The sequence below is a fragment of the Mus caroli genome, unplaced genomic scaffold (genome assembly GCF_978045245.1).
Source record: "Mus caroli unplaced genomic scaffold, Mus_caroli_1 scaffold_7, whole genome shotgun sequence".
NCBI lineage: Eukaryota > Metazoa > Chordata > Mammalia > Rodentia > Muridae > Mus > Mus caroli.
Genome location: NW_028227262.1, coordinates 46,470,326 through 46,497,381, shown reverse-complemented (window position 1 = coordinate 46,497,381; position 27,056 = coordinate 46,470,326). Strand labels below are relative to the sequence as shown.

The following is a 27,056-nucleotide window of genomic DNA, read 5'->3' as shown; positions in this document are numbered from 1 at the left end:
TAGATAGATACTGTTTGAATTTGGTTTTGTCCTGGAATATTTTGTTTTTTCCATCTATGTTGATTGAGAGTTTTGCTGGTTATAGTAGCCTGGGCTGACATTTGTGTTCTCTTAGAGTCTGTATGTCCTCTGACCAGGCTCTTCTGGCTTTCATAGTCTCTGTTGAGAAGTTTGGTGTAATTCTTATAGGTCTACCTTTGTATGTGCTTGGCCTTTTCCCTTGCAGTTTTTAATATTCTTTCTTTGCTCTTTACTTTTGGTGTTTTGATAATTATGTGACAAAAAGATTTTCTTTTCTGGTCCCATTTACTTGGTGTTCTATAGGCTTCTTGTACCTTTATGGCCATCTCTTTCTTTAGGTTGGGGAAGCTTTCTTCTGTGATTTTGTTGAAGACATTTTTAGGTCCTTTAAACTGTGAACCTTCATTCTGCTCTATTCTGATTATTCTTAGATTTGGTCTTTTTCATTGTGTCCTGAATTTCCTGGATGCTTTGGGTTAGGAGATTTTTAAGGTTTGAATTTTCTTTGACAGTTGTTTCGATCTCTTCTACCATGTCTTTTACACATGAAATTCTCTCTTTCATCTCTTGTATTCTGTTGGTAATGCCTACATCTGTGATTTCTGAGCTCTTTCCTAGGTTTTCCATTTCCAGGGTTGCCTCCATATGTGTTTTCTTTATTGTTTCTACTTCCACTTTTAGGTCTTTATTCAATTCCTACACCTATACTTTATTCAATTCCTATACCGGTCTACCGGTGTTTTTCTGTATTCTTTCATTGGGCTATTTATATCCTCCTTAAAGGACTGTATTATTTTCATGAGATAAGATTTTAGGACAGATTCCTGATTTTCAAGTGTGTTGGTGTATTCAGGGCTTGCTGTGATGGAAGATCTAGGTTCTGATGATGCCCATGTATTTTGGCTTCTGTTGCTTATGATCTTGCCCTTGCATTTCACCTGCTGGATATCCCTGGTGTTTGTTGTTATGGGTGATTTTATGGAGTCTTCCTCTTTCTCCCTAGGTTGCTTCAAGTCTCCTGGTAGGCTAGTGTCCCTGGCTGTATCAGACCTCCTGTGGGGCCTTCCTACTGGGGCTCTTCATAGGGGCAGAGAAACCACTGATCTGTTGCCCTGGCTGTGATAGATCACCTGGGAGACCTTCATACTGTTGGGTCTTCAGTGGAGCAGTCAAACTGTTGACCAACTGGGCTGAGTTCAGCCAATCTTCAACTACTCTGAGTGCAGAGGGTCCTCAACTTCTCAACTGTTCTGAGTGCAGTGGGTCCAACTGCTCTGAGTGCAGCAGGCCTCTAGGATGTATTGAGATATGGAGTCTTCAGGGGAGCAGACCAACTAGGGGTCTGCCCCAGCAGCAAGGACCAAGCAGAAGGCAAGACATCACCATTTAATGAATGTATTTTAACAGAATCACAATATAATTACCTGAAATACTAAACTAAATATTATTGGTTTTGTAAAAGGCTATAGCTGGTTAAAGAAGAACACAGTATTACCAACAACCAGTATATATGAAAGGAAAGCATATGACTATAACATCAGCCTACAGTAGGATGTTTCAGCATTACACAAAAGTCCTTTTTATACCTAGTACAAACATAATTACATTGGGTATGGGGTTGAGGCATGTTCAACCAATCACTTGACCTTAGGAGTAAAAGTTAAAAAGAGATAATAGTTTATAAGGTGAAATTTCTGTGGCCTCTCAATTATATAGCATCCTGATTTTGGCAATATTTATATACCACCTTATATATTTTTTCTCAAAGGAGAATCAAAATTTGCTTCATTTAAATTAATTACTTGTCTCCTATGCAGAACAAGATAATACATATTGAACATATGGTAGCTACTTAGTTCTGTCACAGGAGAATGAGTGCAGCCATAGAGGATATGTACATAAATGGACTTGGATATGTCACAACAAAACTTTATTTACAAAACAAATTGTGGGCTATATTTTGTGAAAGAGCCATAGTTTCATTTCTTTATATCTGAAAATATCTTTCTTTTACCTTTTCTTTAGAAAGACGTATCTATTGATTATAGTGTAGTAGGTTGAAAACATATTTCAATACCATCACGGTGTGTTTTTTTTTTTTCATTTAAATTTTATCATTATTTTAAATGATTTTATTCTAACTGACTCTGTATATTGCAGTGAACTTCTACACAATTAGAATGATTCTTCTGAAGTTCCTGAGCTTTAGCTTTAACATATCCACTCTCAATTACAATTTTAATGAACTTATCCATCTCATATACACTCTTTCTCTGTCTGTCTCTCACACACACACACTCACACACACACACTCTCTCTCTCTCTCTCACACACACACATCACAGACACACAGACACACAGACACAGACACACACACACACACACACACACACACACCAAGTCTACTTTACAATAGATTTGAAATGAGGAAAAGAAGTAGCTTTATGTCTGTTTTCCTTTGCTTGCATTCAATACTTCATCATCTAATTTTACCTTTTTTCTCCTTTCTAAATGTTATACTATATATAACTACATATTTTTACAGACATACATTATAAGCCCGTAGGGCATACATCCTCCCATGAGTAAGAATATGTTTTCCATTAATTTTTTCTTTCACAGTGTTGGAGACCTCCCTTAATATCATGCAGTCTAAGTCCACCCATTACACTGTCCATACACAAACATCTTATGTTTACATTTTTCTTTAGAGCTTAACAATGTTTCATTTAAATTATATACTATATTTTAATTTATCTATTCATATATTGATGGATATTTATTTTGGTTCCATTTTCCCTGCCATATTGTTAACAGAACAACAATAATAATGAATGTGCTAATATATGTATGGCAGGATATGCCATTCTTTGTATGGTCAGGTATGGAATAGCTGGGCTATATGAGAGTTCAATATTTAATTTTTAGAGGAACTTCCAAACATTTTCATAATGGCTGTACTAATTTTTATTTCTACCAATAGTGAAATGTTTGTTATCAGATTTCATGATGATAGACATCAGACTGAGATGAGATAGTCTCTCAGAGTTGCATTGTCTGGTCTGATCAATAGGGACGTTGAATACTTAACATTTAAAACTATTATGTGTCATTTACATGTGTGTATGCACACCACTTGTATGCCTGTTCCTTTAGAGATAAGAAGAGTTACTGGATTCCCAGATATTGGAGTAACAGGTGGTTGTGAGTTAACATGTGGGTACTGGGAATCAAACTTGGGTCCTTTGAAAGAGCAATGAGTACTCGAAACTGCTAAGCAATCTTTCAAGTCTTCTGTTGAACACTTATAAAGTGACTAATGGGTATTTGTGCTTCTTCTTTTAAAAACTGTCTATTCATTTAATTAGAACACATATCAACTAACCATTTTATTGTGTTGGTGTGTAAATTCTGTAGTTCTCAGTAAGTTAAATATAAAGTATAGATGTTAAAGATTTCACACTCTATAGGATGTTTGCTCTTCAGACAACTTCTTTAGTGGTACAGAAACTTTTAATTTTTGGTAGTCTCACTTTTTGATACTGAAGTTCTGAGAGGAAAGTTCTGAACCACTTCAGTGTCTTGAAGGCTGTTTGTTCCCTCAGCTTTCCTTCAGTAAGTTCATTACTTCAGATTTTACATTAAGGTCCCTGATCCATTTCAGATAGATTCTTGTAAAAGATGAAAGATTTTAATCTAATTTCATTCTTTTGCAATAGATATTCAGACTGGCCAGGGGTGTTGATAAATTGGTTACCTTCTTTTTTCCCTCACTGCTTGATTTTTAAACACCTTTGATAAAAATTAGGTGACCATGGCATTTTATTTTGTTTGTTTGTACACAGGTCTTCTACACTGCTCCATCAATCTGTTTGTTTTGTGCCTGTACCAGATACTTTTGTCTCTTGAGCTTTGTAGTTTAATTTGAGGTTGGCGAGTATGGTTATTCAGTCTCAGAGTTGCTTTCATAGTTTGTAGCCTTCTATGCCTCCATGTGAATTCTTGGTTTGAGTTTTTAGATCTGTGAAATACAACATTAGAATACTGATGGTCACTACATGAAACATGTATATTAATTTTGGCAGGATAACCCTTTTATAATATTAATTCTGCCAACTCATGAGCATGGAAGCCCTTTATATCATCTATTGTCTTCTTTTATTTCCTTTTCCAGTGTGTTAAGGTTTTTGTTATAGAGGTCTTTCACTTCTGTGGTTAGGTTTATTACTAAGGACTTACTCTTTTGAGCTATTGCAATGAGATATATTCCTTCATTTATTTTTCCATGAGGACACTATTAATATATATTAAGGCTACTAATTTTATGTTGATTTTGCATTCTATGACTTTACCATGTAGATTAATTAGATTTACAAGTTACCTAGTAGATTCGACAGGGTATTTCATGTAGAGAATGATGTCAACTGCAAATAAAAATAGTTTTCTGAGACCATTTTAGTTCATTTCTTTTCATTCAATACTACTAATGGCATAGCTCCCTAAGCCAGACAGCATTTACATTAATTTTATAACCTATTCAAACTCATGCAAATGAGAAATTTTATGCACGACCTTTAATTTTTAAAAGCATGCAATTGTCAAATGGTGAGTTAACCACTGTCACAGGGCAGATGAAAGGCATCTTGAGCATCATTGGTCTCTGTGGATAGAGTCTATTAGAAAGATTGCTACTTTATAAAGAGAAAATATCACATTAGTTACTCTTCATTAAATGAAAAAACAAAAGCTGCTCAGGAAATATTAAGAGCAAGTGGAGAGCGAGTGAAAAGAGGAATAGATGAGCTACGGTGACAGCAAGCACCATTTCAGTGCACTTTATTGATCATTAACCTTTTGCGTTAGGAGGCATCTGAAAACACCAGAGAAGTGTGTTATTGACTCAACATGGAGCCTCTAATGATGCATGAGAATGTATGCTCAAAACTGTCAAAGGGCACCAGAGAAATCACATATTGGCAGATAAAATGTTTTTGGTGTTGTGTTATACAGGAGTAAAAGGGCATCAAGCCAGAGTTTCAAAGTATAATGCTGGCTTGCACAATTTTTCTGGTATTTAGATAAATTAAAACCAAATACTGGTTCAATGCAATGCATCCCTATTTTTAGATACCATGAGATGAAACTGATAAAATATTAATGTCATCAACCTATTCTTTTTCAAATCACAAATTATGACTTTAAATATTGAGGGCTCACCCAGTTTTACTAAAGGTGGGTCAATACTTTGCCAGAATAAATTGGCATGATGTAGTGTTGGCCAAATATTGGATGATTCAGTCAGCAATGTTCAAGTGTCCTCACTGGCTTGTGTTGAAACTCCAACAATCTAATATGTTTACCAGTTCCCTATTATTTATGAGAGATACTGTTATAAATTTAACCACCCTTATTTATGTTATGGAACAAAAAGGTCTGTAGATCAATTAGGAGTTTTCTAGTTTTGAAAGTTTCATAGGATTGTCTACCTCTCTATCCCCCACAAAGCCTTGCTGTGTTAACAAATCATGCCTCAAAGAACCACTGTCCAGTACAGAACCCCTCTGGATTTTCTAAATTTCTTTACTTAGAAAATGCTTTATCCTGTGCAAAGGAAAAGGAAAGAATAATATTACTTTTTATAATAAGGAAAACAGGAGCAGATGTTGAAACTAAACAGGTGATGTCCATTGATCGCGCCCATCCACTCTTCTCTCAGCTTCTATGTCTGCTCTTCCAAACAGTGAAGGAAACAAGACAGCTAACTGTTGGCATTTGTGCTTTTGGTAGGGTAGAATCATACGCCCACCTAGGGAAGCTGCAGAACTCCTTCCTAGAGACATAGGAAGGAACCACTGTCCCAGTAGTCTCTGTACTCCTCACCTGGGCCAGCCAGGCATTCTGTTTTGTTTTTTAGATATCAGATTATTTGCTGACAAAGAAATCATATTAAAAGTTTTCAGCTTTAAAAAAAAAAGAAAAGAATTCAAAGCTACCATTTGAAATAAAATCAATTTGAAAAGAAAATCTTTGTATTAATGCTATAAATGAAGATAAAATGAAATTTAAAATAAACATTAAGAGCCCACCTCTACCAGGAAGACAAGACATCAAGTGAGGGATGGGGTTGCCATCCTACAGTCACAGCTCTGACCCATAATTGTTCCTGTTTGAAAGAATTACAGGGATGAAAATGGAGAGGAGTCTGAGGAAAAGAAGGTCCAGTGATGGCCCCGGGATGGGATCCTGCTCAAGAGGAGGTCCCAGGGCTTGGTACTGTTGCTGAGGTGGTGGAGTACTCACAAAAAGACCCAGAATGACTGCCTTCTGGAGGACTCAACAAGCAGATGCAGATGTTTGTGCCCAACCAATGGACAGAAGCAGCTGACCCCTGTTGTTGAATTAGGGGAGGCTGAAAGAAGCTGAGGAGAGCTGTGATCCTGTTGGAGGACCAGCGGTCTCAATTAATCTGGACCCCCAGGATCTCTCATGCAGTGAACCACCAAAGAGGCAGCATACACCATCTGATATGAGGCCCCCAACACACATATAGTATAGGACTGCCGGGTCTGTGTTCTTTCAGAGATGATGCACCTAGCCCTCAGGAGACTGGAGGCCCCAGGGAGTTTTAAGGTCAGGTGGGGTGGAAGGTGGGGAGGGGACATCCACATGGAGACAGATGGGTGGGGTGGAGGTATGGGATGTTCAACAGTCAGACGGTGGATCGGGGTAGGGGGATAGAATATGGAGTGTAAGAATATAAATTAATTAATAAAAATATTTTAAAAAATTAAAATAAGCATTGATTTGCCAAAGGAACCAGATAGATTTCTAAGTGTTTGTTAGTGATGATTTTACGGGAAGAGAAGACAGCATTTTAGTATCTGTGATGTGAACAAAAATATGAAGTAAAAATTAAAGGAAGACTCTTTGTATATCATTCCATGGGGTCTTTAGTCCTTCAATCTGGGTTTCACATGTAACAGTTTGGCCTCAAGCATGCCATAACTAGAGATGACACCAGACTTTTGACCCTCCTGATCCCCAGCTCCCGATGGCAGATATTAAAGAGTGTATAAACACACCAGACTTTAGGCAGAACTAAGCATGGAACTCAGAATTTTGCAAGGAGACCCAAGCTTTCTACCAAGTGAACCACATCTCTGTGTGTATACATACATGTGAGTGAATATGTGCATACAGTTATTCATGTTGTGAAGGCCACAGATTAATTCTTCTCACTTTTCACTTTAGGTTTTGAAAAGTTGTCTCTCAATGAACCTAAAACCAACTTTTTTAGTTAGGTTATTTTCCAGACAGCTCCAGGCATCCAACTAGGTTCCAAAACCCTAGTTCTAAGTTTATAAATGTCATCTACTGTACCAGATATATGCATGCTGAGACCCTGAGTTCAGGGCTCATGTTTTGATTGAAGTATGTTTGGTTGAGCCATATCCCTAGCCCCTTATGTTTCTTGAGGTAATTAAATTACACCACACTATTTATTGTTCCATAGGTATAGTGAGACTTTTGGTTTCTTAAAAAAATTATGTTTCCGCCGGGCGGTGGTGGCGCACGCCTTTAATCCCAGCACTTGGGAGGCAGAGGCAGGCGGATTTCTGAGTTCGAGGCCAGCCTGGTCTACAAAGTGAGTTCCAGGACAGCCAGGGCTATACAGAGAAACCCTGTCTCGAAAAACCAAAAAAAAAAAAAAAAAAATTATGTTTCATGAATGTTTTTGTTTTAATACTAGGTGTGGGATAAGATACTGCTTCACAGCAGGTGATTATGCTATGCCTTGTGCATGAGCAGAGGCATGGTTTTGCCAGCTGAAGATAGTTTAATTCTGGGGAGTCTGGAGAGACTATAAATGGGAGAGCCTCAAAGGACTCATGGAGGCTGCTGCTCTCCTGATGCTCCTGGTTGCTGTTGTTGCAGTTTGATTAGAAGAATAAGGTGGAGATACCCTGAAAATGAAGATTGGACTGGCCCCAAGAAAGTCATGGCTCCGAATCAGCAGGAAGTAGTCTGAAGATGTCTATGTCCCCTTTTCTCTCTAACCTTTCTATCCTACCTCATTTTGGAGGTTGGAAGAGATTAGGGTGGAGTAAGGGATGGAAATGAGGAAGAACCCAATAAAATAGCTTAAAAAAAACCAAAAAACCAAACCAAACAAAACAAACAAACAAACAAACAAAAAAAAAACAAAGAAAGAAACAAAAAATGCCAACACACAGGTCCACAGGACAGAAGAATATTCTGCAGTACAAGAGTAATATTTCAACAATGCATACACTGATATTAGTCGACTTATATTAAGTTCCCATATCTAAATATTTCTTGAAAATATTTTAATGGAGGACTCTATATAGATAGACTTGTAAGGAAATATTGCAAGAATGAGAATAATATAATGAAAAAATAAATGTTATGTTTTTAAAGAGAAAAAGCACAAGCAGGAAGATCTCTGAACGACATGATTTTGCTTAGGCAAATGATGTGTTATGCCACCAAACTGAATAGGAACCGAACCTTCATCAGTTGTCCAGTCCTAGCTATTCACAACTACATCTTGAACCCCTGTATATACCAGTATCTATGCCTTCTCTGTTAAGTCTCAGTCTTACTGAGTTGCCATGACCAATATCATCAGTTTTTGCACATTAAAGAAAACCAAATCATTTTTCCCATGGGCTAAAGAAGCTAAATATTTCAGGAAATGAATGTTTATTTGGGGCTTTTGGAAAGAGATTGTAGATATTACTACTGCAGTAGTTAAAATCAATCAAGCTGGTATCCAACTAGAAGCTTTACCCCTACTGACTGGTGCTAGAAGGTACTTTGGATGGCCCTGGAGGAAAAAAGTTAACATTAATTTCACCCAGTTTTAAATCCTGAACCTACAAAAGAGACCTGCCTGTATGATATATTGGTGCAATAGGAGCATTGATGCTACAGGAGTAACCAAGCAGTTTTCAAAATTGGATTTAAACCTCACTTTATGAGACAGATCTCATACCTGAAACTGCTACAATGGCCAAGAACCTGAGATTAGATAGATCATAGACTTAGGGAAAAACCCTCTACCATTATTCTGCTATAGGAACATAGCAATAAAATGACTCCCAATGACATATTACTATACCCTACATCAGTGTGTCACTTAGTTACTAAAAATTATGTTACATTAGAAATACAAAATGAGCACACTGCAGGCCCTGCCTTAGAGATATGGCCACATCTGAGGAAGCAAGTAAATCATTAATAAAAATGCTAACAACTTTCATAAGATATTGTTAAAGGAAAATCATTCAATAGTTCAATATAAACTTAAATTCCAAGTTAAGGGGTGAGGTGGGTCAAATTACACTAGAATCAGATGCTGTCAAGCCAGTAGCAAAAAAAAAAATTAAAAGTATACATTATTAAATAAATAAAATCCACACAATCTTATGAAAAACTTGAGATTTTATACACACACAGAAACTTTCCCAGTTAAATGTGTGTGTGTGTGTGTTTGAGTATGTGTGTGTGTGTGCATGTGTGTGTGTGTGTGTGTGTGAATTGTGGAAAAATCTATTTTCTAAAGAGCTTGCTACTTACAAATTTATCTGCTTCTCTTAGTCACTTCATCTGAGAGACACAAATCTCACAGATTAATGGTTCCTGCCATGTACAACTTTACTCCTGATTGCTGAAAGTTAGTTTCTAAGTGTTACTGCCTGACAGATGGTTTCAACTTCTAAAATTCTCACAATGGAGAGACAAAATTTCCCTCTTTCAGGCAACTATCTAAATTTGATTTCTAATCAATCCTATGAATAAAAGTATCCAGTTAGACAGATGGATATTTTAGCCAGACAGCCATAAAAATGCCCAGCATATTTATGATTTTACAAGCGAAAGTCAATTAATTGTCTTATAACCTAGGTAACAGTTTAAACTTATACGTCAACTTGAAAACGTATCATCTTAAATTAGCATTGCTGAAAATAAAAATTGACACTGTGGTACATAAATATATTTTCTTAAAATTTTTAGAACTTTTACTGAAGATATTTATAGACTATTATGTTCCTTTCTTTCTCTTTAGTTCAATACACTTTTATTCTTTCATAGTCACCGGGCTACAATTACTATATAGGTCCACACTTTGTGTGTATATGTGTGTTAATGTGTATGATCCTATGTATAGGAGTGCATACATGCAGAAGTGTACATGTGCATGTTGGGAACAGAGGACGATATCACATGTTGGTCTTCAGACCACTTTTTGTTTGTGAAAAGGACCTCTCCACATAGGACCTCTCCACCTTCTCCACATGGGCTAGAGTAGCTGGCTTTGGGAATCTGTCTGTGCCTCCCATCTCAGCACCCACAGGTCTGTGAGCATCTGCCAGCAAATGTGCCTATGTCAAATGGTTCTGAGCTCATCTTCCTCACTTCTGAGGCAAGCACATTTCTACCTGAGCCATCATGATGGTCTTCTCCCCAAGACCTAGTCAAGTCCTTTCTAAGTAACTTAGTTAAATTTCAATAAAAACGCTTTATATTTGAAAAATGTTCTTTTCTATTTTTCAGTATCTATTTTATAACTATTCTAGATTCATAGATTAAAAGTTAAGTGTTCTTCAGAGCAAAGAAAGGGTAAATAAATATATGAATGGAATCCACATGTCACACTCAGATTCATATAACACATTTTTTCCCTCCAGCTCTACCTAATTTGCATCCTTTTAGGACCTAACTCCAAGAAACATCTCAGCATTCCTTGATCTCTAAACACTAATCATCAAATGTCTCCAGAACAAAGGGTCCATTTGCTTACTTTTTCTAAAGCAGAAAATGTGGTTCATATTGCATGATATCATTTGCATGAAATACTGCCGTTGTTTCAGTTGGATCAGAGAATGACTTAGAAATTAAGAAAGAAAGCTTTGTAAATACATCAACAAACATTTTCACATATAAATTAATTAAAAATTCACATATAAATTAATTAAAAAATTCAATTTACATTTGAAATCTTATCTGAGCCTATCTTGATGTTATGAATATTTCAGGAGGACAGAAATCTTTTAGCATTGTCATAAATAAATGAATGTACAATGCATATATATGTATCATAAGTCACTTTGTGGCCTATGAGCATATACATTATGTCTGCCAATTAAAGACAAAGCTTTTTACTAGAAGCTGCAAGGAAAAAGTTCAAAGACATCTTATTCCCATTTATTTTAATGGTTCAAAAGTTTTCTGGGATTTTTCTGCTTTGGGGGAAAAGTGACTGATCTTTTTAGGATGTGACAAGGGATCTTAAGTTTATCTGTATGTTTAATTAAGGAGCTTTTCTTCAAGTCAAAATGTCAAGATGAAACTCTATTCTCATATAAGAATTGGGCTGAAAATCTCAAAAGTCCCTCCCAAAGAAGCCAAATGCTGTGCTAAGATGTCATGAAAGTCATGATTACTCTTCATGCATATACAAAGGGCTTAAGATAACAAAAAAAAAAAAAAAAAAAACCAGGGGCCTAAGAACACTATAGAAATATTTAATCTCAATGAAGAGTAATTAGTGCTGAATGCTTTGGGATTCTTGGCCATGAAATTATTCACATATGCTTATTTTGATGAAAGGCTCATGAATTGTCCAGAAGGCAGTTTCTCCCTTCTAATGTCCCTTTAACCCCTCAAAGGGCTGAGGACATTTCCTTCCAGCGAGAAATGTGTTCAGTTAATTTTTACCTTGAACAGCAAGACCAAAAACGAGATCAATGGAAGTAATATAACACATGGATAAAAATGCACAAAGCATTTTAACTATTCAGAAGTGCATGCCAGGTTTCTTGCTCTTACAAGATTCTGAATGGGAGAAAAGAAGTCAGACATGAGGAGAGGGCACTGAGACTTGTGGCTTGATTGCTGGAGAAACACTTTCCAAGTATAACTACGGTAATAATGTTTGTTTATTATGCAAAGCTGGAGAATGAATGCACCACGCCATGGCATATGATAGGTAAGAGTGCCATCACTGAGGTGGGACAGGGTATGTCAGGGTAGCCTAGGCTGGGGTTGACCTTATAATATTTCTGTTTCAGCTTCTAGAGTGCAGGTCACTGCATAATATCTAATTCACACAAAATAGAGGCAGGAACTTCTAATCGCTATTTTATACATGGGGAGATAAGTCAGCTCATTAAATTGACCTAGAATCCTCTATCAAACATAAATACTCAAAGCCACCGTGAATAAAAAGAAAAACCCAGGGGGCATTTTAGTATTTGGCTCCAATAAACATAGTACAAAGCTGCAGAAATCAAAAGAGCTTGATGTTTGACATTTTAAAAGTCAAATGGAATAGATTGGTCAGTATATCAGATTTTCCCTCAGCGATAAAATATCTGACATACAGTTTATGGGAGGAAAGGTATATTTCAGCTCAAGGTTCTTGTATGTTTCAGTCCATTGTTGTAAAGGGGCATGGCAACTAAGAATTCTTTGCATTGCAGCAGTCAGGAAGCAGAATTAAGATCTGTGTTAGCAGGCTGTCACTTTTCTCCTTGTTTTTCCATCTGGGGCCAGCAGAGCACACTGCTGATGGTTAAGGTGGTACTTTCTCCTCCAGTACTGGCCCGTTCATACTTGGGAATACCCTCATCTTCATACCGGGAGGTGTACTTAATTAATGATTCAGGCATCTCCCACTCCAATCAAGTTCACAAGATTAACCATTACACAGAGCACAGAAGTAAACCCAGGGATCTATATACACTGATTAACCACAAAAGTGCTAAGAACATGGATTGGAGAGAGGACAAGCTTCTCCATACGCAGTTCTGTGAAAATTGTATATGCATCTGTTGAAGAATGAAATCAAACTGGCCCTTTCCTCTAATTACAAGCATCAACTCAAAACGGCTTATTGCCATAACTATAAGATTGGAAACTATGAAACTTCTAGAAGAAAACATAGCAGAAACACTTTAGGATACTGGAATGATACGTTCTTTTTTGAAGAATACCCCCTGCCACTGCAAGCACAAAAGAAAGAAAAAAGAAAAAAGAAAGAGAGAAAGAAAGAGAGAGAGAGAGAGAGAGAGAGAGAGAGAGAAAGAAAGAAAGAAAGAAAGAAAGAAAGAAAGAAAGAAAGAAAGAAAGAAAGAAAGAAAGAAAGAAAGAAAGAAAGAAAGAAAGAAAGAAAGAAGAAAGATATTAAATCGGGAAACTTGATTCCAGCAAGAAAAACAACTTTTTGTTTTTCTTGGAGAAGAACTATAATTGTCAAGTGCACATCTGATAAGGATTTGCATCTATTGTGTGTAAGGAGCTCAAAAGACTTTATTGCAACAATAATAACCTGATATGAACTAGGTAATATGCTGAATGAGAAGGGCCCTCACAGGCTCGTCTATTTGAATGTTTTTTCCATAGTTGGTGTAAATGTTTGGGAAGTATTAGGAGGCATTGCCTTGCTGGAAGAGTTGTGTCATTGGGGTGGGCTCTGAGGTCTTAAATGCCCTGCCATTCCCAATTAGCTTTCTCTCTCTACCTTGATACCATCTTAGCACATAAGGTCTTAGCTACAGCTCCAGCATCATGCATGCCTGCCACGCTCCTGCCAGGCCCCTGCCATGTCCCTGTCATGATGGTCATGGACTTTATCCCTCTGGAACCAAGAGCCCCAATAAATACTTTCTTTCCTAAGATGTCCTAGTCATGACATGTCTTCATAGCAATAAAAAAGTGGCTAAGAGACATACATCTTGCTACATGTTTCTCAAAAGATAAATGATTATTTTGGATATGAAAAAAATCAATCACATTGACGATCAAGACTTGATCCAAATCCAATCTATGATGTTAACTCATTGCAGTAAGGTCAGCGATTATCAAGAAATAATAAGAAACAAACAAATCCAAACAAAACAAAAAAACCCAGACGAGAATGAAAGCTATTTTATTTTATTTTATTTTATTTTATTTTATTTTATTTTATTTTATTTTATTTTATTTTATTTTATTTATTTTTTTGTCACAGCATAGACATCTTTGGGAATTATTGCGAGTAAAATAATCCAGGCTGAGAGATTGAAGTATAACCTATGTAAGGCATTTGTGAAAGTTAAAATTTCTAGTGACTGAGACTGGAAAGGCTAGGAGAAGCTCAGAGAGACAAGGAAGAAAGGGAAGTGGAGAAAGGTTGTTTGTAGCACATTAACTCACATTAGATGGAGAAAGCCTCTGCATTGCACCAATGACTAGTGGGTTGTAGATACTGCCGTGCCTCTCACATTCCAAAAAGCTGAACAGGGGAATTTCTAAAACATCCCTGCCATAAGGCCATCTCAAATGCTTGAGAAGATATATATGCTTGACCTTCAATCAACATTACACAATATACAATGTATTGCAACATATCCTAGCACCTCCGAACTATACAGAGGCTTTCTATTGCATTAAAGATAAATTTGAAAAATAGCAAAACTGGGTTTTGAAAACTACATTTAATGCAAGAAATCACCTGTGTCTCCCAGGTTCTTAAATTATTTAATCAGTGGGTTGAAGTTCCAAACAATCAAAGATATTTACAGTGCAAAATCAAACAAACAAGAAACAAATGAAGGCGTAGAAAAGGGAAATTTAGAGAAGTTCCATTAGTTACTTTGTCATCACTACACCTTGAATAGCAGCTTGCTGGCTGGCTCACTCCAAGGCCCATCATCTTAATGATTTCAAAATGTCCTCCCTCATCACTTGGGAACTGTAATTTGTGTGTAACTACCAAGGATTGCTGAGCTTGCAGCTCTGTCCGACTTTCCTTCCCACCAACCTGTTGCCTACATCTGGCAATGTTCCCTGGCAAGTCCCCGTCTGCAGCTAGTCATTCCTGGACTATTGGGGAGCACTGGAGTTCCTGGCCTCCTGGCTTGCCATCTGGGACTCAGTCCGCTTCATTTAGAAAGGTAGCTTTCTAGCTGCCTTTCAAGCAGTGAAGAGGATTCCCTTTGACAACTTTACAGACCTTACTTGAGGGATGAGCCACTCAGTCTTAAAGAAGATTAGTATTAGCTGACTCCTATAAAAGTTAGATGTGTGCTGAAATAAGTGAACTCTTTTCAATAATTATTTCACTGGAAAAATATACATAACCACTGTCTCAGTTAGGGTTTCTATTACTGCAGGGAAACACTAGGACAAAAAGCAAGTCTAGAGGAAGGGTTTATTCAGCCTACACTTCCACATTATCATTACCAAAGGAAGTCAGGATAGGAACCCATCCAAAGCAGGTGGTGCAGGGGCCATGAAGGGATGCTGCTTCCCAGCTTGCTTCCCATGTCTTGATCAGCCTGCTTTCTTACAGAGCCCAGGATCACCACCCCAGGGATGGCACCACCAATGATTGACTGGGCTCTCCCCCATCAATCACTAATTTAAAAATGCCTTACAACTGGGTGGTGTGCAGGCATTTTAACCAGGCTCCTTCCTTTCAGATAACTCTAATTTGTGTGTCAAGTTGATATAAGAATAGCCTGTGTACTACCTATGCTTTCTGCTTTCTTTGTCTTCATTATTTCACAATTACCCTCTGTATTGATTATAGAAAAGGATATATATATATATATATATATATATATATATATATATACATATACATATATACACACATATATACATACATATATATGTGTGTGCGCATTTGCACATTCACATTAATATAAATTTATATTTATATATGTTTATTATTTATATATTTGTACATACACATAATCATATTCATCCTCATTATCCTGTCTTTTCCACTCTTCTTTCCTGTTAGTCCCTGTTTTCTCCCCTAATACCCCTTCCTTTCTTCATAAGGCACAAATCTTGAACCATAGAAATTACTCTCTTCCTTTTTAAGATATATGTCATTACCGTGAAACTAACATTTCCCAATATGTGCAATTAGGAGATGATTTTTGTCCCCGTGCTCTTCTCATGTCTTTTATCATGCCTTGACTTTCAAGACAAGATTGGCCACTTTTGCTACTGAAAAAGCCTAGGCAGGAGTGGCTGAGAGACAAATAAATGTGTTTAAATTCAGAGGGGAGATGATTTTATTTCATTCTGTAGAAAAAGCCAGTGGAGGCACCTCTGAAACTTAAGGCTCAGCAAGATGTACTTTAACATTCCTTAGTAGTGGACTTGGAAGTGTGAAGGAATTTGTCTTAGGGAAGAATACAAACAGTATAAACAGTATAGCCTCCTCAAGAGAGGTTTGGAGCTTATACTTCCCGCATGACTTCTGGAGTCTAAATCCTGTTGGCTCAGCATGCTTACCCTGAGTCCACACTCTGAATGTTACTCAGTGCCTCAGGCTTTTCAAGTTCCTAACTAGAAGTCTTCAGAAGCATAGGCCAGCTCTGCCAGGTCAAGTGGCTCTTGTTCCAACTCCATTACTACAATTCCTGAGGAACATATTGAGTTATACCCAGGTTTTATGTACAGAGAGGCACTAAACCCTCTTAAAAGACAAGCCAAGCTTTCAGCCTCTGATTTCATGGTTTTCTCAATGGTGTCTTGCGACTGCTCTAGCCTTCATCTGTGACAGGTTCATGTGCATGTGGGGACTGCTGTGAGTGACGAAGTTCGTCTGTGTGCCCAGCAAGGTTACAGGAGCCCCTTTAGTGCTTGTAACCAGTCCAGCATTTACTCTGGGGAATCCTTTGCTCTCTCCCAGTTTCCCCTGCTCTTTCCCTGCTTCATTGGAGGGGATCTTGTTCTATCTCCTTAACAAAGGGCAGAGAATCACCTGACACTGAGTAGCCCCACAATCCGTGTTCTATTTTATTCTGGTGTGGATCTACTGGCTGACCCTTAAAGAATGAGCTAGATTCTAAAGCCTAATAATAGAACAATGAAGATTATTGATTTGCTAGACAGTGTTCTTGAGAAACCGTGAGACGTAGCCTGATAAAAGGCTCCTGCAATCACATTCTGTAGGTATATTTGTGTGTGTGTGTATAATTTCTAGATATTTGGGGAAATTAACCTATATACCAAGGGCCAGATAGTTTTTTAGGGACACAGTGGGATTCAAGTCAGATTCTGTCTCGAATGCTCTCAGTTTCTGGGTCAACTTTCTTCCCAGATTTATTAACTTTTTAATATATGTCTGCCACTATGAACTGTTTCATATACATTGTACAACACCTCCTATTTTCCTAACGGTCATAACTTACCATTAGCAGGAACAATCAATGTAGGGGGGAAATTAATGAAGTAAAATAGGAGAGGGAAAGTAGAAATGGTGAGAACTGGCTGGTTATTTCATCCAGCTGGTAATGAATGTGGAAAGAGGAATCCCACATGAGGACAGTGCTATACAGAGATTAACATCCCAATGACGATTCTTTGTTATCTTTAAACCTCAACCTGGCAAAAAACTTCCCCATGAGGACACTGGAAACTTGCAAATGCTGATGCAAGAATCCCCCTGACAGGGACATTTCAGTTCCTCATTAGCAAGGCACAGAGGTACATCTTACAGAGCTTTGTGTCTGTTAATTTCTACTGTCTGAGGCCAGAGTAAATGTGCTCATTTGCTAGCCTTATCATTTGTTACTGCCTTTTCTGTGTTTCCTCAGGTAATATCCAATTACAAAGGGCCTGACTCTCTCTCTTCCCCACAGTATTGATGATCAAGGTAGGATCACAAGGAGCTAAGATAATTTCAAAGGCTAAAGTAGGAATCAACAAAATGAGAATAAAGGCTAGTGAATATGGAAAGAGTTCATCCTTTGCAAGCTTAATTTTCTTATCAGTGTATGATTCTCTGTGAAGTCTAGGACGTAATTATTGCCTGCATGTAAAGCAAGGCACATGAAATTAGGGAACATGCCTCAATAAAAACAACAACAATAAAATACCTAATGATTGAAATGCAGCACAGTTCAATCTGTTTACATATTTTCTTTCAAAAGAATGGCAGAGTTTACTAATTGCTGATTTCATAATTACTGTTTTGGGTTGTTTTTGCTTCCAATATTTACCGAAGTATATCCAAATTACACTGAATACCCATGCATCTTTTCTCATTTTTAAAAAGGGTAAAATGCTTTTGAAAAAATTGAACCCAATTAAGATTAATTTTAAATAAAAAAAGCTGGCATTGTGTGAATGTGAACCAGCAGGAGGGATTTTAATTGGAACAGAGGAATCTGTAACATTCTCCTCCCGTCACATTTGCTTCATCCTACTTAGTTAAGCTGGTTGGTTTGCACTGAACATGACAGAGATGATTGAAAATCAACTCGTGCCATCTTCAAAAGTTTTAAAGAAAAAGTATTATGAAAATTAATTAAGAATTTTTAGGTTCCCCGATCATGTGCTCAATAAAGGAGGCATGAAGTCTTCTCTGAAGTCAAACCCAAGCTGCTCTGAACCTTCCGGCCTGATGTATTTAATGTTAAGAGAGAAAAAGATATTCACCCCACTTAATGTTCAAGGGCTGAAGCTGAACTACCTTGAGTTGAATTTTATTGTGCTTGTCATAGGATGACCTTGTATAAGTTGCTAACCGTTCATCATCTGTGAAATGGGCTCCATGGAACCTGACTAAAGAGATGTAGGGGTTAGTTAACTCAGTAAGTCACAGAGAATAAGTGAGTAACTTTGAACATGGACAGTGTTACAGATCTGCTTAGACTAACTGAATTGAAGAGTCACTTTTCTTCTAAAGCTCTGAGAATCATACAGCATGGTCTCAGTACAGTGAGATTAAGAGAGACATAAAACTACCTTCCAGAGGAGCTCTTTTGTTCTCCAGGGTTTCTTTCCTACCTATAGGGATGATGACAGCAGGACTCTACAAGACTTACACACACCACTTACCTTACTAATGTCCTTTCTCATAAGTCGGTAGTATCTACAGCTTCAGGCCATCGGACAGAATGTCCTCATTCTGTGCCAAGGGGCTCAGTAGTTGTCAAAGAAAAACCTCAAGGAGAGGAATCCTACCATACTTGCATTCCTCAGAAAGGGAATCTGAAGCTTTGGAACTGGAGCAAGAGACCATGACCAGCAGTTAGTGAGGGTGTCCTGATGTGGGCAGAGGTCCAAAGCTGGTCCCTCATTCTTCCATCCTGCCAGCACCAGGAATTAGGCCTGATTTATGTATGCTCTTGATCGGTACACTCCCAAAGGTATTTGCCTTTTATTAGAAGATACTAATACAACCATCTCAACTGGGCTTAAATTTAACTGCCCACCACACCCCACGTATCATACAGACAACCATGAAACACAGCACACACACACACACACACACACACACACACACACACTAAGATGCAGAAAGAGGAGAGATGAGAGAGAGAGAGAGAGAGAGAGAGAGCAAGAGCACCCTACAGAGTTTTTCCTTTGATTCTTCTATAAACTCCATGTCTAATGTGAAAAGATGACTAGAGTATTTTTGTTCTCATTTCCCTTAGACAAACATTAACTTCTGAAATTATTTACAAATTAAAAAAATGAATCATTAGTAAGTTTACAGATATTTAGAATGTACTACATCACAGCGATCATTTTAAGCAATGTCTACCTCTGATACCAAAGAGAAAAATCTATGTAGAATGTGGTATATTGAAACTGTTTCAAAAAAACCAAACAAACAAAAACAACAACAACAAAAAACAAAAACAAAACAATACAAAACAACAAAAAACCACTTTTGTCAAAACCGTGTGAGATTCTACTAATGACAAAATCAAGCGAGAAGAAATTAAGCATCATAAGTCTATTAGATATTTTTGGTTTTTTATTTTTCTATCAAGCCTTTTGATGAACATAGGAGTTATGCTGAATGTAGAAGACATTGTATCAAATTACAGATTTTACTGACTTAGAAGGGCATAAACAAAAATATTAAAATAATTGACTTTGATGCAAAGTCAAATATAGGCTGAAAAGTGTGAGGAATGGTTAGAACAGTGTCACTCTAATGGTATGCCTCCCCCAATGTGGATGTGTCCCTCCACCAAACCACAATAAACAATGTAGAACAATTTGATTATTATAAATTTTATTAGAATAATAGAAAATCATACATACAGATAACCATAGGATACACACACAGGAATTTAAACAGTAAAATTTAGACTTTTCAATATGAAAAATTGTGTTCATCTCATGGAGATGATACTGATAGAAATAACAGGAAACAAGAGAATAGCCATCTTGCAAAAGAAAACTATAGGAACAAATTCTTGGAGTCATCAGAAAATAAAAAAAGGTATAGTTCTGTTATGTGTATCATAAAGCACAGGGGTTGGAGAAAGTGTGACCCCAAGTTTTGACTGGAAATAACAATGGTCATAGGAAATCAACTAGTCATTCGGATTTCTTCTTGATATGTACAATATATACAGACCCTACAGAAATACTTAAAAAAACCATTCTTCTTTTTACATAGCAACCTTGTCTTAAATGGAATCTCTGAAGGAAGGGTGGGACACTGAAATGGTATCAGCATTTGGCTAATGTTTAATGTTCCTTGAGAGCTATGCCATCGGTTTCCAATTTTGCTACCTTTGGTAATAAGAAAAAATCCCAGAAAATTTGAAAATAGTAGGTAAGTGGTAAAAAATTCTAGCACTCAATCTGCTAATTTCCATATACCTTCTACATGTTACTGCCAAGCCATGTCTTCAACAGTCCTTTGAAAACCACATATTGAAAGACTCGACTCATCCATATCAAAGCCAGCAACATCACCATGTTCTTTTACACATTTTACTTGGGAATGGAAAAGGCTGCCTGGCTCGATGAGATAGAGAGTGGAATTTCATTAAAAATCCATCTCTGCCATCCAAACCAAGAGAGAGTCCCTTAATAGGATCAGAAATTATAAATGAAGAATTATATGCATTTTTGTTTTATATTGGGTTAAGATACAGCTTTTTTCTTATTTTCTCTACTGGGATTTGACAAAGCTTGAAAGCTTATTTTTACATGGGAAGGGGATGAGTCTTAATTCTCTTTCCCATGTAACTTCACTTTAATTTTTAAGGAAGGATAAAATGTATTCATTTCCATGTTCCATCTTTTTCTTTGTAAATACCAACAAAAAAATTTTGTAAATACCAACAATTTTTGTAAAAAAAATTTGTAAATACCAACAATCTTCACTCAGGTTCAATTTCCATCTTTGAAGAAGAGGGATAATTCTAAGAAGAGCATGCAATGCCAGCAAGCTTCAAAGAAGTGCCTGTTCTGTGTCACCTTAGTAGGTTCATGTAAGATTCTGCACAGGGACACTGCACACTGGAGGAAACAGTGCTTTCACATTACTTTCTTTGTTTTAAACAATGAATTCTTGCAGTAAAGGCTGATAGGAGAAATATTGTCACCTCTTTTTATAAAATAAATAAGTGAAAGATGAGAGGATAAAGTGACAAAGGAAATCTCACAGCCATACAGTAGCACATTGAAGCAAATGTCACTTCCCCAAGCTCAGAGTAGCATTTTCTAACAATACTCCCTTCCAGGCTGCTCCAGTCCAGAATAACTGTTTATGTGCATTTTCCTCTGAGGAGTCAAATTAGTATTTAAAAATGGTAGGTGATGTAACAATGGGAAAGGAACATTTGGAATAAATGAGAAGTATTTTAGTAATAAAAACTCTGTGTGTGTGTGTGTGTGTTTGTGCATTGTGTGTGCTGTGTGTACCGTGTATGTACTATGTGTCTCCATACATCATGTGTGCACTGTGTTTTTATGCATCCTGTGTATGTGCCTCACACATAGGAAAGTGTTTAAACTCATAACATAAGAATTTTTATATAAGAATTTTATTTCTATCAAAAGTTTGCAGTATGTAATTTGCAAGTTCCTTTGGTTTACCAAGCAAATATTAAGGCATCTCAGATTCCTCTAAAAGGATTTACTGTTTTTATTAGATTCATATTTTACCTATAATGAAGTAGAAATTTAAAAACACATAGCTGAAAAAAAACATGCATAATCACTGTTTCAGAAAGCACTTTTTTTATGGGGGGTAACCAGTTAACTTTCCAGTAAATAATAAAAAAAAAGCCCTATCACCACAAAGCATTTACAATAAAGAACAGTAGGACAGATATATAACCTGACAAAGGGTGAATGTTAGAAATGGCTGACGTGGATCCTCTTGCATCCATACCTGTCAAAGATGATAAAGGGCTCATTAGCAAGGGTGGTAATCAGAATACTGGAGACTGAATGTTTCTGTTCCCTCTAAACTTATGATGAAATCCTGTTTTCAGTTGTAATGATATTCATGCTAGTAGTAGTAGTAGTAGTAGTAGGAGGAGGAGGAGCAGCAGCAGCAGAAGCAGCAACAAAAACAGCAGCAGCAACAGCCCTGAAGGTCTTTAAGGCTCTGGACCTCTCCCTCTGTTTCCCAGGTAACTGAAAAATTTTAAGCATCAGCTTAGACACTCCCCAACACTTAAACTAGCATTGGAAAAGGCCAAGGCCATGGAGTAAGTGCTTTCTCCTTGTCAAATGAATAGATTATAAATTCTATACTGATCCTTGGGCCTTCCTGGCTAGGTTTTATTTACCTAGCCAGGAGTCCATTCTTCTAGGAATCTGAATCATCTGAAGCCAAGCTAAGAAGGAAGGGATAGTTATTCCCTGATCCCAAGTGAGATGATGCACTCTGCCTTCCCAGAAGTCCCTTAGTGAAGACGTTTGCCCTCCAACAGGCAGCATGAAGCATAGCTGGGGAAGCATGGGGCATAGTCATGTGACCTCCTTGCTTTTGAGTTCCAATTATTTTTCTTTTTCTTTGTGTCTTTTTGTTTGTTTGTTTGCTTGCTTGCTTGTTTTTGGATATTGGCCAAAAGCCTAAGCAACTCCCATACCCTCTGGACTGTCTCATTCCTTCTATAAGGCTCCCCATCTACTTATATTATATATTTCATTTTATTAAAGCTGCTTGCTAGCTTCCATTGCAAAAAGTGTGAACTTTTCCTTTTCCTAGTCTCCATCTTCCTCCTCCAAGCAGCTGCCAGATTTACAGTTTACCTGCCCAGTTGTTTTTCACCTAAATGTGAATAAAACTGTGTTCAAGCAAACTATTAAGTCCATTTCTAAATTCTTTTGTTGATAACACCAAGAACCCAAAAAGGTAACCCAGTTTCTTTGGTAAAATTTGGATCTTAAATGTTTTGAAAGCATTTATGATTCTGTAGGCACCTTAACCATGGATTTTCTTAAATCATGAGGAATAAATTTCTGATGGTATAAAACAGGTAGATAATGATACCTTTATAAAAGTACTCTGATCTGGGTGATGATGGTGGCAGATGCCTTTAATCCCAGCATCCAGGAGGCAGAGGCAGGCCATGCTGTTCTACAAAGCAAATCTCAGGACAACGAGGGCTACATGAGAAACCCTGTCTCAAAACCCAACCCCTCCAAAAGAAAACCAAACAAGAAAACAGCAACAACCAAACAACACAACAACAAACAAAATACCCCAAACCAACACAACACACACACACACACACACACACACCCTGCGCGTGCACGGATGCGTGTTTCGAAAGTAGTTTGAATCAACTAAGACACACAAGAATGAAACAAGAGCCTGTTCTATCAAAGCTAAATCACAACTTGAGTTTAACCTAGAATCACTGGCCGCTGAGTACACAGAAGTTACTGATATATCCAAGTGTTAGTGAATGACTCCAGTCTGTTCATTTCATATACTTTAACTTTAGTTAAAATTGGAAAACAACTTCATCATTGTGAAAATGATTAGACTTAATTACAAACAACTGGTGAGATAATTTGATGGTTTAATTAAAGAAAGATTCATGGGATAAAGGTTTAGAAAATTTCCTTATCTCTATATAGATACACTTTATGCATAGTATGAATTATTATCAGTGCAAAGGAATCAATAGAAACTCGATTTTCAAAAGCAACCCTGTGTATTCACCTGACTACACAAGATCAACAACAAGGCAGGATCAGGTGGTCTGGTGTAGGCAGTTATGCTTGAATGAAAAGGGAAGTATTGTCACCAAATTAAAATACCTCCCATGTATCTCTAAAGAAGCATAGCACTTAGTCCTGCTACTAGTCCAACTCTCTTTTTTGTCATTTTAACTGTAGACCACACATTATTAGATAATAAGGAACATGGGCCCCTTACTTTGCAAGGTAAAACAATCAGGGTTATAGAGATGAGAAGGCTCAGAGATTAAGAACAATGCTCTTGGAAAGTACCTGAGTTCACTTCATAGCACCCCCTGTTAGAGTTGCTCAACCTCACAACTGCCTGTAATTCCACCTGCAAGGGATTGGAATGATGCCCTCTTTTGGCATGTGGAGACAACTGCACTCTTGTAAGTATGCACGAGTTCATGCATGTGCAATTTTCTAAATCCTAAAAAATAAAAACTCTTAAAATACTCAAAATAGACATATTCTCTTTCGGTCCATTGAATTACACAGACTTCCAGGATAGTACCCAGTCTGAAATGGTCTTCACAGAGTTAAGTGATGAAATAATTATTAGTCATTTTCTTACAATAGTTTGATTTGTGTGCTTTAGTCAAAATATTTTCACAGAGAACAAAATTTTCCTGCATTGCCAAATTTTCCACTCTTCAGTTGCTAATGCCAGTCACTTCATTTTCAATATTAAAGGCCATAGTTGAGGTCTTGATTGCCCAGTACTAGGGACAAGGTCAAGATGAACACATGGAATTATGAGAACATTTTAGTCATTGGAAAGCACAGGGCACAGGATAGGCTTTATAGCACTTCAGTTAATGCTAGAGAACTCCTGACAAGATTTGAAAGTAAGAATAAAATTCATTTTGCCTTGTCACTGAGGAAAAATGAATATAAGATTCTGTTTCCCTTAACTCAGAAATTGAAATTTTCATAGTAAAATAAATTTCTTGGGATTTTTCAGAGAAAAAGTTTGTGTGAAGTGCCTGTGAAATTAAAAAATAGATATTTCAAAAACCTGTCTCTGTGTCCAGCACTTGTAAGTAGATTATGATAGTTCAAGTTTTAATTTTCCTTTTGAAGGAACTGACATTTTGCCTGTCATTAGAAGGGGATGAACAATTGGAAACATACAGAATTTCACTGTATTTACCATGCTGTTCTTGAACTAATTTAATAGCCTAGGCTGGTCTGGAACTCAGGACTTTTCTGGTTGGAACTCTTGAGTCTGAAGATTATTGGCTTGAACCACTATACCTGGAAATGTCAAAAGTATGAAAATGCGTGTGTGGCTCAATATTACCCTTGCGATGGGTTTAGGAAATTTGGCTTGAGCAGATAATTCTAAGGCAAATGTAGGCAGAACTCAAAACAAAGAGTTAAATAATATATTTTGGTAAATAGTGTTTGATGCTGTTTCTTGACCTATGCTTTACACCATTCTAGTGGTGTTCTTTCTGTCTTTATAGTACATGCTCCATATGCACCAAATGCATTCTGGGTAAAATGGACAGGCAGCACACCCATCACTGATTTATTATAGGGTTCAACCACAGTGATGAAAGTTAAGGCAAGAATGAGCTCGACCGACTTACTGGTTATTCTTGGAATCCTGATCTGCTCACTACTGGTGCCATCCCCTCCATCTGTGGTGGCCTTGACCTCAATAATGTAGTCTTCTTTGATAGGCAGCAACAGTTCAGCTGAAGTTTTATTTGTGTTCAGCACCTGCACATTATTCTGACTGCTAGTCCTATAGAAAACCTAGAAGACATAAATAAACCCACTTTTTATATAGCTAGCTTCTATGTCTTTCACAACCTTTGTCACTCCAAAATGACTTTAGGTCTCTATACTCCTATTATATGAAGTGTACTCCATGTTAGGTCTTAAACATGGATAAACAATCTGGAACCATTAGGTTCTCAAAACTGAGGAAGCTGGGTGAATACTGAACTTTTTCCATGGAAAATCTCTGTTAGGTTAGGCATTGATGAGTGGGGTAGATTAGAAACATAGAGATATTATGGAATATATGAAAGGAGAAGGAGACCATTGCTTCAGAGTCTGAATGAAACCTCTCCCCATCCTTGAAGCAAAAATTTTGAGCCATTTATATTTGTTGTAAAGGGTGTCCACATAAAGCTAACATTCTGCTTCTGATAGGTATTTTGTATAAAATGTATACAAATTTGGGAAGGGCCTCATTCCTTTCAGCAGTCATTTCCTGAGGATTATAAACAAAACTGTTATCTTTGTATAAAGCTTCTATTTTCCAGAATTTTGGTTAGACAGACTTATTTTACCAACTGTAAGTCCATTAGTTGCCTCTCAGGAAACTTCTGACAATCTCATTTAGCTTCTTAGCAATCTTGTGACTACGGTAATTTCAGAGGCCAATGACATCTTATATGATTATTATAAAAACCTAATGAACTTGACCATCCTTTGAGGAAACGGTAGCTGCACTTAGCATGTATCTGATTTTCTGTGAGTATTCTTAATGAAGTCCACATGTATGCCCTAGAGTCTGTCTTTGTTTGTTTGTTTGTTTGTTTGTTTTGTATTTGTTTTTTTCAAGACAGGGTTTCTCTGTGTAGCCTTGGTTGTCCTGGAAATCACTCTGTAGACCAGGCTAGCCTCGAACTCAGAAATTCGCCTGCCTCTGCCTCCCAAGTGCTGGGATTAAAGGCATGTGCCACCACTGCCTGGCTTCTAGAGTCTGTCTTAACTTCATTTTGGGTACCTGTCTTTCTTTAACTCTAAGATTAAGACTATTAATACAGCATATTAAACCCAACATTGCTCATAAATTGGATAGAACTGAAGTTCTTTGAAGCTGTAACTGTAGCTTTATTTGTGCTCAAATTTCTAAAAGTCTAGGGATCTCCTCAGGTTGTTAAGGATAAAAGTAGGAAGCCATCCTTTCTGCCTCTGCTCATCCCCAGTGTTGCAGATAACAGACAGAGCCATGTGGAATGTATCTGGTTGTAGGGGGCAAGGAACCAAGGGCAATCCTTATGGCTGGTTTTAAAAATAGTATTTGGTGA

General features: G+C 37.2%; 1 protein-coding gene across 4 annotated transcripts in view; it reads right to left on the bottom strand.

Moving 5' to 3' along the window:
* Positions 1–20,137: 20,137 nt before the first annotated feature.
* The window catches only part of Cntn3 (contactin 3), a 361,039-nt gene continuing 354,120 nt past the window's right edge, over positions 20,138–27,056 (bottom strand). For all 4 annotated transcript variants that reach the window (XM_021164805.3, XM_029478975.2, XM_029478972.2 and 1 more), the window contains 2 exons: positions 25,602–25,770; positions 20,138–22,198 (listed from right to left, as the gene is read on the bottom strand). In XM_021164805.3, the coding sequence (XP_021020464.1) occupies positions 22,098–22,198; positions 25,602–25,770 (270 nt within the window). In that variant the 3' untranslated portion in view covers positions 20,138–22,097. The remainder of the gene's footprint in view (positions 22,199–25,601; positions 25,771–27,056) is intronic.